We start from the raw sequence: 12330 nt of genomic DNA, 5'->3' as shown, positions 1-12330 counted from the left end.
CATAAAAAAAAAATCCAAAGTGAGATGAAGGATAAGACACCCAGGAAGTTTTTCAAAGTCACAAGGTATCGAAAATGCTATAGAGCTCTTCGCCCATTATTCAGCTGATGCACTGAAGCCCCAATGCTCAAAAGTAAACGCGGGCGCTAGAGGCCATTAGTGCCGTACTAGCACCTGCACTTACCAGCGCAGAATGTTCAGAGGGGTCTAACTCAGCAAATGAGCGCCCCAGGCCTTAGCGCAGATAACATGAGAATGTAGTCAAGCTCATTTAAATGAGGTCATTTTGTATTCCTCCCCAATGCTCAGAAAAGAGCACCCGAAACAAAACTGCCTTACCACTGTAAAAACCAGTGACAGGTCGAAGAAGGCGTTAGGGTGCTGAAGAGAGGATTTCCCATGATTCTCATGCTTCTCTCGTGATTCTTTCTGCAAAAGCTGCTGGTTCCAATTGCTTTTGGAAGCAGAAGGAAGCCCGTGCAAGCTCTTAAGTGCTGGCTGCGAGAAACAGCAGACCCAAGTGAAAGCACACAATGGCGTCTCTTTCCTGCACCTAAATATAAGCATCCAAGCTGAAAAAAAATAGACGCCAATGTGTGCTTCACAGCCAGGTTTTACCAGGCGCAAGCGCACAGGAGCCGAGGTTACCGCGGAACTCTTCTGCGCATGCGCCAAGCACAATTCTCCCGCACCAAAACATAATCCTCTCGACAAACTCCCTAATGTTCAATGCTATGAGTGCTCCTATTTTTGCATCTTATTCGCGTCGAGCATTAGGGTGTTGTTTTTCCGCACTGTTACGGTAGTAATTTTACAGCGCTATTCAGAACAGCGCAGGAGTTTTGAGCATCAGAGCCTCAGTGTTTTGGTTAAACCCTGGCCTCAGCAGCCAATATAGATTGGGATATTTAGCACCAGAATCTGGATTATGGCCTATGATGAATATCCAGACAGAGCAGCGTCACTGTGAATTGGATATGGCAATATCCAGCCTGCTCTCTCAAGTGCTATCCAGACAGCACAAAGGCTTCCTAACTATAACTGGATATCTCTTCAGAGAGCAGGCTGGACAGTGCCATATCCAGTTCACAGTGACACTTGCTGCTCTGTCTGGATAGTCATCCTAGGCCATATTCCAGATTCTGGTGCTGAATATCCCAATCTATATCAGGGGCGTAGCCAGACCTCGCCGGGACAGGGGCCAGAGCCCGAGGTGAGGGGCACTGTTTAGCCGCCTCCCCCGCTGCCGACCCCCCGACCCCCGCGCGCCCACTACTGCCGCCAGTTTTGGACCCCCCCCCCCCCGCCGACCCTCTTGAACCCCCCCTCCCGCCACCAACCCTCCCTCGCCGCCGCCCATCTCGCCGCCGCATGAGGTACCTTGTTTGCTGGCGAAGGTCCCCAAACCCCGCCAGCCGAAGAGTCTGCTTCAGTGCTGGGGCTACATGCAAGGTGCAGGACGTAAGGCATCAAAACCAGCTGATCTTCTTCACACGAACTTCGTTGAATGAAGGCACTGGAGTCTACTAACTCCGGCGCTGAAGCAGACTCTTCGGCTGGCGGGGTTTGGGGACCCCCGCCAGCAAACAAGGTACGTCACGCGGCGGTGGGATGGGTGGCGATGGCAGGGGAGGGTTGGTGGCAGGAGGGGGGTTCAAGAAGGTCGCGGCAGGGGGCCAGGGCAGAATCTACGGGGGCCCAGGCCCCCCTAGGCCCCATGTAGCTACGTCACTGATCTATATTGGCGGCTGAGGCCAGGGTTTAACCAAAACACTGAGGCTCTGATGCTCAGAGGAAGGGATCAGGAAGGAGTGTTGGCATCAGGGAAGGGATCAAGAGGGAGAACTGGCATTAGGGACTGCCCCCACCACCCCTCCCTTGGTATACTACTGCTGGTTACACTAATATTCTATAAAGAAAGTAGACTCTTACTTTTCGTTATGGAAGAGGCTCTAGAAGTCCAGATCAACGATGGCCCTTTATGGAATGCCTTCTTTGGCCTAATATTTACACAAGGTACCAAAAGTGGGGTATGTGACTTATTTATACCACAAGATAGAGGGATATCAACTGCATAATCCTGCAAAATTTCAGCCTCAGGTACAGACTAATTACGTCTTTAAAAAATGAGAAACTTATCAATAAAAAAGTATGTTTTTCGGAAAATCACAATTGAAAAATAACTTAAAACATCTATATCTCTGTTTATGTTTATTACTGCATTTATTATTATTTATTGCATTTGTATCCCACATTTCCCACCTCTTTGCAGGCTCAATGTGGCTTACAATACATCAAGAATAGTGGAAATATATAAGAAGATAGACATTTAGTATTACAGAAGGAACTTGAGTAACATGGTAATGATAGAGCATGATAGCAGTATAACAAGCGAATATTGTAAGGCAATTCTGGATATATGTGGAGGAGTTCATTTGATATACCACCATTTCTAATCAAAGTCAAAGTGGTTTACAAAAGAAAACTAAAAATCGATTACAAGGAACGCCAAAGTTAGATAGGAAAGAGTCAGTCAGTCAAGACAGCAATGTCAATCACACCAGCCATCACTAGGTCTCATGGGGTGAGATACCAAAAGCTAACGAAAAAAAAATGGGTTTTCAACTGGGACATAAACTGTGAAAAAGAAAGTTCAGATCTCAAAAAAGAGGGAAGATCGTTCCAGAGCTTAGGTGCAATGAAAAAGAAAGTGGCATGTCATGTGGATTCAAAATGGGCCTGTTTAGGAGTGGCAAGAACAAGTCAGTGAGAATCTGCAATCCGTAAGAAAACAAATGGCATAGTCCTTTCCTTCTGACCCTATAGTACACAAAACTTTCAAAAATGAAAGTTGCCCAAATCTACCCTTCCTTTTATAGCCTTTATCTCTGTTATTTGTAACCTCACTTTTGGTACCGTTGCGCTCAGTAGGTCACACATTTAGCATAATGCCTAGCTATCAAAATTCCACCCAAGGCCTATTCTATAAATATGCGCTTAACTTACACTGCACACATTTGTAAGAGGGATGTACATGAAACCCCTGGCTAGGTTGGGAATTATCGGAAGGGGTAAGCCTGGTAGAGAGTCACTGGGGGGAATGACTGGGAGGTCCCTGGGTGTGAGAAAGCCCTAGCCCAGGGGAGGGCGTATGGAATAAAATGCAGAAGAATAGTGCCCCTGATTTGTAGAATTACAGCTTGGGAGACGTTTGAGAGGAAATAAAAGAACAGAATTAGAGTGGGAAAGTGTCCTTGGATGCCTAGGTCTTGAGTTGCCTACAAGCCCCTTGCCAAGTGACCTGCGGAAGAACTAAGGGGGGGGGGGGGTTCTGAAGTGCCAACTCCAATTTGGCTAAATGTAAGAGACAGTTGCTGTCAAGTTTCACAACAGCCGATAAAGGAGCCAGAGCTTCAGGCAGATTGGGGAGTCCGGTCTGTAAGTGGGGTTCAGGGTAAGATGAGATCTGACCGTTGCTGGGGTTTGCCTGTGAGGTGACAGCCATGAAGAAAGACAGCTATGACAGGTCCAGACCTAGTGATAACAGAGTGTATCAGAGGAGAAATCAGCCCTGGGGTTACATCTGGTTGCAGGATAGGCATAGAGCGGTTGTGCCTATATATATAGCCTGGAAAGGAAACTGCTCCTGGTAAATACTCCTGAAAGATGTAGGGAAAGATGTCCCCCACGGTGAAGTCTGACCTTGAGTTATTTATTTCATTGACTATGTTGGGAAATTATTGAGGCAAGAGTTTGCCAGAAGTTGCAAATAAAAGTTCAAGTTATTATTAAGCCTACTGGAGTGTCGTGTGGTTCCTGGACTGCAGAGTTGAATGGAACCCAGAATCAGATAAGTGTCTACTGGGCATGGCTCAAATTTGCACAGTTTAAAGTCTACTGTAAGTTATGCATGTATCTGCAGCATTTAGGTGCTGACACTCCAGCTCTATTGCTGGTGCCTAACTTTTAAATGTTAGGCTAATATACTACAAAGGAAAGCAGGAACCTTGATTCCTTCATAGAGTAGGCTCCTACCAGGTGCTTAACTATAGTTGTAGAATTGCCCTCTTTTGTCTTTGGGAAAATACTTAATACTTTTAGCAATAAGATACTTATAACTGAACAACGGCCTATGCGTTTGTGACCACCTCTGGGAAAAGGGGACTGAAGTAGCAGATGCAAAACGTTGAGAATGGCCAATTTTTCATGTCATGGAGCCCTAAGCAGTCTGAAAACGTTGTATGTTTGAACTTCTGTAAGGTTTTTATTTTTATTTTTTCACAAAAATGGATGGGGTTTGGACTGTTGTATTACAAATTGTTTGCTCTAACAGAATTCATTAAAATCTCATTCTTTGATTTTGGTGACTTTAGTTGTCTTTTCCCCAGAGATGGTCACCATTGACATGGTGTAAGAAGGCATTGCCTACACATGAGCACAGCATTGCCAACCTTATGCTAATATTCTGTAACAATAGTTTGGCATCAAGATGCCATTATAGAATCGATGCTAAGCACACGGCATTGGGCTGTGTAAACTGAGGCGCCAATTTATAGTCTGTATGTCCCCTGAATGTAAGTCATCCTCAGGTACTACTGGAAAAAGTGTGAGCAAAATCCAAAATCCCTTCTCTTCTTTCCCCTTTAAAAACTATTTACTGTACCTCATTATAATTGACCTTATCTTGGATTTCAAAAGCTAATAGTAACATAGAGGGGCATTTTCAATATGATGTCTAAGTCCGACTTCGGACGTTTTGCACAAAACGTCCAAAATCCGAATAGGAAAGAAGGTCATACTCAAAAAAGAAAAACATCTAACTTTTTATTTCAAAAAGGTTTTGTGCTTTGGACATTTTGTTTTTTTGGTCCATTTTCGAGAAAAAAAAACCCTGAATAAGTGCAAAACGTAGAGATACATGCCATTGGGATGTAGGAGAAGACAACATTTTTAGTAGACTGGTCCCCCAGACATCCCAGGAGAGCAATGGAGCACCCTAGAGGGTACTTCTGTGCACTTCATGAAAATGCTCCTAGGTGCACATCTCAACTTTGCTCTTGTCCCCTGAGCCCTCCAAAACCCTCCCAAAACGAACTGTCCCCCAATGTACATCACTACAATAGCCCTTATGAGTGAAGGAGGCATTTGTATGTGGGTACAGTAGGGTTTTGGTGACTTTGGGAGGGGTTTCCACCACAAGTGTGACAGGTAAAAGGAGATATGGACCTGAGTCCCCCAATCCATAGTGCACTGCACCGACCACTACACTACTCCAGGGACCTGCATGTTGCTCTAATAGACCTGACTTTAACATCTGAGGCTGTCATAGATGCTGGTAAGTCATATTTTTATTAACATTTTTTAGGTGGGGTGGGGGGGGTCAGTGACCACTGGGGAGGTATTGGGGGGTCACCCCTGATTCCCTCCAGTGGTCATCTGATCATTTAGGACACTTTTTTGTGCCTTATTTGTTCTGAAAACAAGTCTAGACCAAAACATCTTAGTTTTTAGTCCTGGAAGTTTTTGTTTTATTCCATTATGGAAGTAAAGCATCCAAGTGTTAGGCACGTCCTAACCCCATCTTCAAAACACCCCTGAAACACCCCCTTGTGATTTGGATGCACTGAAGATGAATTGCATAGATAAACATCTGCAAAATAGGTTTTAAAAATACTGATTTGGACATTTTGAGAAGGGAAAACATCCAAATGGTGCTTTATGACACTTTTTGGAAGTTTTTCTCTTTCGATAATTAGCCCCATAGTAACGTATCAGAGTAACATAGTAGATGACGGTAGATAAAGTCCTGTATGGTCTATCCAGTCTGCCCAACAAGATAAACTCATAACATAAGATATAATGTGATACTACACATGCATACCTGATCTTGATTTGTCCATGCCATTTTCCGGGCACAGACCACAGAAGTCTGCCCAGCACTGGGCTTGTTCTCCAACTTCTGAAGTTGTCATCGAAGCCCCACTCCAGCCCATCCAAATTTGTCCAAACCTAAGTTAATTTGTCCTTCTGTGCCCAGAAGCTAAAAGCATTTCTAGTATTTATTTATTGCATTTGTATCCCACATTTTCCCACCTCTTTGCAGGCTCAATGTGGATTACAATACATCATGGATGGTGGAAATACATAAGAAAACAGACATTTAGTATTACAGAAGGATTTTGGGTACATGATAATGATAAAGCATGATGATAGTATAACAAGCAAGTTTTATAAGTCAATTCTGGATATATGTGGAGGGGTTCACATTTGTTGATCTTTGTGGTATGCCTTGTTAAAGAGATGGGTCTTCAGTAGTCTGCGGAAGTTAGTTAGTTCATATATCATTTTCAAGTTGCACGGCAGTGCGTTCCAAAATTGTGTGCTCAAGTAGGAGAAGGTTGACGCATGCATTAGTTTGTATTTTAGACCTTTGCAGTTGGGGAAATGAAGATTGAGGAATGTGCGGGATGATTTTTTTAGCATTCCCAGGTGGTAAGTCTATCAGGTCTGACATGTAGGCTGGGGCATCTCCGTGAATGATTTTGTGAACTAGGGTACATATTTTGAACGTGATGCGTTCTTTAAGAGGGAGCCAGTGTAGTAACTTCATTCTCTGCAGCATAGCTGATATCGCCAGTGCCATGTGATTCGAAGCACCACTAAATTCACCTTTTATCTCAAAATATAAGGAATAAATTAAACTTACACCAAGCAGCCCTGCGATGATTTCAATGGCACCAGTCCCCACTGTTGTGTATGGAATTTGTGATGGAGAAACTCCAGCATTTGCAAAGATGGCATTAGTGTAAAACCAGATCTGCAAGATTACAATTAAGTAAGTTGCAACATTCACGAGCAATATATTATACAGGCAACTAATAGAAAACTAATAGAATTAGCATGTTGCCAACAAAAACAACATTGATGAATTCATATAGACTGAAAATTCAATTAATGAATGAGTGACATGCCAGTTGCTGGAAACTTGTCTATTTTCCCAGGTAGATTCTCTGCGTTCTCCTCCCTTCCTGCTTATTTCAAGTGATACAGAATACCCACTGAAATACGGGGTGGGATGTGACTGTCTTTTGAAAAGGTAGCATATTTAGAAACATTTATTTTAATTATTTAACAGGCTTTATATACCATCTTAATAAATTCATTCAAAATGGTTTACAGAGTCATAATAGACATCAATGGATAGAAACCAGAAATACAAGAATCCTGAGCCTGAGGCCCCCCCATGGCCAACCCAGATCAAATCACCTTTTAAAAATACATTTAAACATTAACCCCCGTTTACTAAGCCGTGCGGAAATACCAACACAGCCCATGGACTGTGTGGGCATTAGCGCACCACAGTCGCTAGCGCTGCTTAGTAAACAGGGGTGGGGGGTAAAAATCTAAGTAAATGCTAGCCCCTTCCCTCCAAAAATTAACAATCAGCTGAGAAGAGAAACGTTTTCAAGTTGCTATGGAAGGACAATAAATTAACTTCATTTCTCAGTGCCAAAGGTATCTCGTTCCACTTCATTGGACCTATAACACTAAAGGCCTTTGATTGCCATGATGCTGTCCTAAATCTGTCAAGTCCTCGGACCACAAGCATAGAAAATGATGGCAGATAAAGACCATAGAGCCTATTCAGTCTGCACATCCATACCAACTAATATAATAAGCTGTACAATTCTTTTTTCTCCCTTAGCGATCCGCTGTGCTTGTCTCATGCTTTCTTAAATTCAGATAAGGTCTTGTCTATACCACCTCCGCTTGGAGGTAGTTCCACTTATCCACCACCCTTTCTTAAAAAAAATACTTCCTTAGATTACTTGAGTCTGTCCCCTTTCACTTTCATCCTATGCCCCCTCATTCCAGAGCTTCCTGTCAATTGAAAGAGGCCTGCCTCCTGTGCATTCCTGACACAGAGGTATTTAAATGTCTCTATTATATCTGTTCCCATTCTTCACAAGGTATAGACCGGTACGTGGAAGATCATTTCTACATAGTTACCAGGAAAGGAATTATTTGTACCCCATGAACACAGAGGAAAATTACTTTCTTTAAAAAAATATTTATTTTCTCCAAAAGAAGGAAAGTATTGTCAAATAGTGTTACAGGACTGTGGAAAGGCATTTCATCACTGTTGACTGTGGGGTCAGCTAAGTTGAATACTGCTCTAAAAGTCAAGCCTTAACATCAACAAAAAAGAATGGAATGACTTCAGGCAAGTCCCTCTGATCCATTGATCAGCAGAATTCCTCTCTGTATGAAAAACAATTGTGGGCATAAAACTCTTTGAGCTCAGCTTAACTCTTCAGCACCTGGTAGGCGTGTTTGCTGGAAGGTGATGGGTGTCTGAAGAAGAGGAAGGCTGCAAAGAGAACCCAGATTTGGTTAAAGATAAAGACGGATGATAGATACAGAGTATGGGAAATACAGGCTTTAAAAGGATTTACAAATATTAGGGTAGGTAAAGCAGAGAAGGAGAGTAGAAACTTGAAAGGATAATCAAAACTGAATTATTATGAATCCAGTGTTGCCTGATGTAGACTGAAAGGCCGACATACTAAGATGTGATGAAATAGGTTGTTATTGCATATTAACGTATGGCAATGGCCAATGTTTAAGACAAATTACGATGCATTCATTTCCAGGATATAAGCAGCCATTCTAATAATGGCTATGTATTGATGCTCACATATTTTAAGGTGCATTATTTACTGCGAATTTATATAATAATGCAGTCCATTACGTATGTCTACATAGATTTAGGGAGGGAATTCATCAAGATGTAGCAGATGATTGCCTTTAACTGCACCTTAATTTACCGTGGGATTCAGCAAACTGCGGGATCTCAACACCACATGTTGCTGAATCCAGTGACAAAAGAATAACACTACTTCAAGCCACCTCACAAGCAGCGCTATTCTCGGAAGCATTGGGCCACCAGGAACATGACCCCAGCAGTAGTTGCACAAGATTACCGCTATGGGCACCATTTTGTGGCAGACGTAAGACTGGGCAGAGGCAACTGCCCGAAGAACCCTCTGGACTACCAATGCTTCTACAGTAGTCCGTTTAGGGCTATGGGGACATGTGGGAGGCTTCAGCTTGGGGGTGCGGTAAGCCAAGGGGAACCTGCTTTGTTGGCCCAGGTGTATCAGGTTGCAGCTTTGTGGCCAGATGCTCCCAAGTGGTGAAATGACTCCAGCAAAAATCTGGGGTTATTTTACCATGATTTTGTAGCCCCAACTTCATGTTCGGGTAGTAATGAGATGCAAAACAGGAATTAGCATGTTTTATAACTCATTACTGTGTAACCTGCGGTGACTTAAATATCATCGCGGTAAATTAAGCTGCATTAGGGCCCTTTAAGTCACGTTAACATAGTGACCATAACATCCTACAGAACCTTTATACATCAGCCTCAAGTTATGATCTGTGAGTTTCTTGTTCAGCACTGTCTCAGAATTTTAGATTTCATTTGGAAGCAGGTCAGACACCTATGACTGCAGGGAACTCTCAGCCCATTTTATCTGTCAGTAATTACATACCATCACAGTCCTTGAATAATAAATGTCCAATAAAGAACAGAAAAGTCATTTTTAATGGGCAGAAGGGTTATGCTATTTTTTTCATTTGGTAGGAGACTGAAACAGTTTAACCGAAGCAACTTCACGGCACGTTTTAAATGGCTAGAGTAATGATTGTTAGGGCTCGCCAGGCTGAAGATTATCCTGATAAAGCACTATTTTTCCACTAAGCCACAAAGTATAGTGAAGAACAATTTTTTTTTTATCAACCTCATGTCTCCATGGATATTGGAAAAGGTAATGAAGATTCTTCAAAACAAGTGTGTGAAAATCAGAGCCAGAGAGTCAGCTTGACTGAAAGATATAGTGAAACCAAGGAGAAAACCATCATGGTGATTACAAAAAATTATATGAGGTTAGTAACATAGTAGATGACGACAGAGAAAGACCTGTACGGTCCAACCAGTCTGCCCAACAAGATAAACAAATATGTGCTACTTTATATGTATACCTGACCTTGATTTGTTCCTGCCATTTTTGGGGCACAGAAGTCTGCCCAGCACTAGACCTGCCTCCCAACCATTGATGCTGCCACCCAATCTCTGCTAAGCTTCTGAGGATCCATTCCTTCTGAACAGGATTCCTTTATGTTTATCCCACGCATTTTTGAATTCTGTTACCGTTTTCATCTCCACCACCTCCCACGGGAGGGCATTCCAAGTATCCACCACTCTCCGTGGAAAAAATACTTCCTGACATTTTTCTTGAGTCTGCCCCCTTCAACCTCATTTCATGTCCTCTAGTTCTACCGTCTCCCCTGCCCTCTCCTCCATCCATCCATATCCAGCAAATTTCCTCTCTCCCCTGCCCCCTCCATCCATCCATGTCCAGCAATTCTCCTCTCTCCCCTGCCCTCCCCTCCTCTCCATGTCCAGCGATCTCTTCTCTCCCCCTGCCCTCCCCTCCATGTCAAGCGATTCTCCCTGTCCTCCCATCCATTTCCAGCGATTTTCCTCTGCCCTCCCCCATCTATGTCCAACTATTCACTGTGCTGTCTTCTTCACTGCCATGGCAGCGAAGAAGACAGCACAGTGGGCTCGCCTTCAGCCTTTTCCTTCCCTCACACAATGTCCCGCCCTCGCAGAAACAGGAAATACATCATCGCTGGAAGGCGGCACACTGAGTGAGGGAAGGGAGAAGCTGGAGGTGAGCCCGCTGTGTTGTCTTCTTCACTGCCGCCACTGTGACTGAAAATAAAAGGTTTAAACGCGGTGGGGAGGAAGGAACGGAAAGGAGGGCTGTCGGGGAGCTGAGGGCAGGAAGGAGGGACCGAGAACTGCCTGCAGCTTTGCGACAGGCCTGTGTTTAGGGGGGGCCCATGCCCCCCTCACCCCCCCAAACTACGCCCATGTGGCAACACTGGTTCAAAATTTCAACATTCGCGCATTCTATTACACAGATGACATCTTGCTGGTTTTCCCCACCTCTCCACTCTGTCCTGATCTCACAGCATTGCAAGCATGCCTACTTTTACTATCTCAATGGCTCAATGATCATTAATTGATCCTGAACCCAGAAAAGACAGTGGGCTGCTGGATTTGAGGCCATCATCCTCAACCCTCCTCAGCTCTTCATCTTTTTAATATGGATATTTGTCCAGTTGACTTATTTCAATACCTAGGTGTAATTCTCGACTTACACCTAATATTCCATACACAAACTTCTCGTGTTATCCAATCTGGCTTTCTCGCCCTGCACAGACTTCACCCATTGTGCAGACTTCTTGATTTACATACACCCATACATGCCTTTCTGATTTCAAAATTCGACTATTGCAATTCAGTGTATGCTAGCCTCAAATGAGGCAACATCAAACCCTGCAGAATACAGCAGCTGTGAGCACTGTTTTTTCTTGTCTTCAGTTTTTAAACATATTTTGTTTTTTGCAGCATAAATCGCTGGCAGAGAGCTCATTCCCCTGAGGAAGCCTACGAGGTGAAACGGGTCCCTTCCATCTCGTCTTCTGAATCTGTCGACACAACTGTCTCTACCTACAATGAAATTCTCTCCACTGCTCTGGATACCCTAGCATCATCTGTCTCTCGCCCCACTAAGCGCATTAATCGTCAGCCCCCATCCCGCTCTCTGTTGGGGTTCCTCAAGGATCTGTCCTTGGCCCGCTTCTTTTCTCGATCTACACCTCTTCCCTGGGCTCGCTGATCTCATCACATGGTTTCCAGTACCATCTCTATGCTGATGACACCCAGCTTTACCTCTCCACTCCCGACATCACAGTCGAAACCCAGGCCAAAGTTTCGGCATGCCTTTCAGACATCGCTGCCTGGATGTCCAACCGGTATCTGAAACTGAACATGGCAAAGACTGAGCTCCTTGTCTTTCCACCCAAAACCTCTTCTCCTCTTCCCCCACTTTCCATCTCTGTTGACAACGCCCTCATCCTCCCCGTCTCTTCAGCCCGCAATCTCTGAGTCATTTTCGACTCCTCCCTCTCCTTCTCTGCCCATATCCAGCAAACAGCTAAGACCTGTCGCTTCTTCCTCTATAATATTAGCAAAATTCGCCCATTCCTCTCTGAACAGACCACCAGAACCCTCGTCCACTCGCTCGTTACCTCTCGTCTTGACTATTGCAACCTTCTTCTCGCTGGCCTCCCGCTTAGCCATCTATCCCCCCTTCAATCTATCCAAAATTCCACCGCACGTCTTATCTACCGCGTGAACCGATACTCTCATATCACCCCTCTCCTCAAGTCGCTTCACTGGCACCCGATCCGCTA

The 12330-nt window shown here is 44.1% G+C and overlaps 1 protein-coding gene across 3 annotated transcripts in view; it reads right to left on the bottom strand.

The window, feature by feature from the left end:
* Nucleotides 1–12330, bottom strand: part of LOC115470009 (solute carrier family 2, facilitated glucose transporter member 5-like) — a 186797-nt gene that overhangs the window by 97079 nt on the left and 77388 nt on the right. For all 3 annotated transcript variants that reach the window (XM_030202851.1, XM_030202852.1, XM_030202850.1), the window contains one exon: nt 6707–6817. In XM_030202851.1, the coding sequence (XP_030058711.1) occupies nt 6707–6817 (111 nt within the window). The remainder of the gene's footprint in view (nt 1–6706; nt 6818–12330) is intronic.

This window comes from Microcaecilia unicolor, chromosome 5, assembly GCF_901765095.1.
Source record: "Microcaecilia unicolor chromosome 5, aMicUni1.1, whole genome shotgun sequence".
Classification (NCBI taxonomy): Eukaryota; Metazoa; Chordata; class Amphibia; order Gymnophiona; family Siphonopidae; genus Microcaecilia; species Microcaecilia unicolor.
This window is presented reverse-complemented; position numbering and strand designations above follow the sequence as displayed.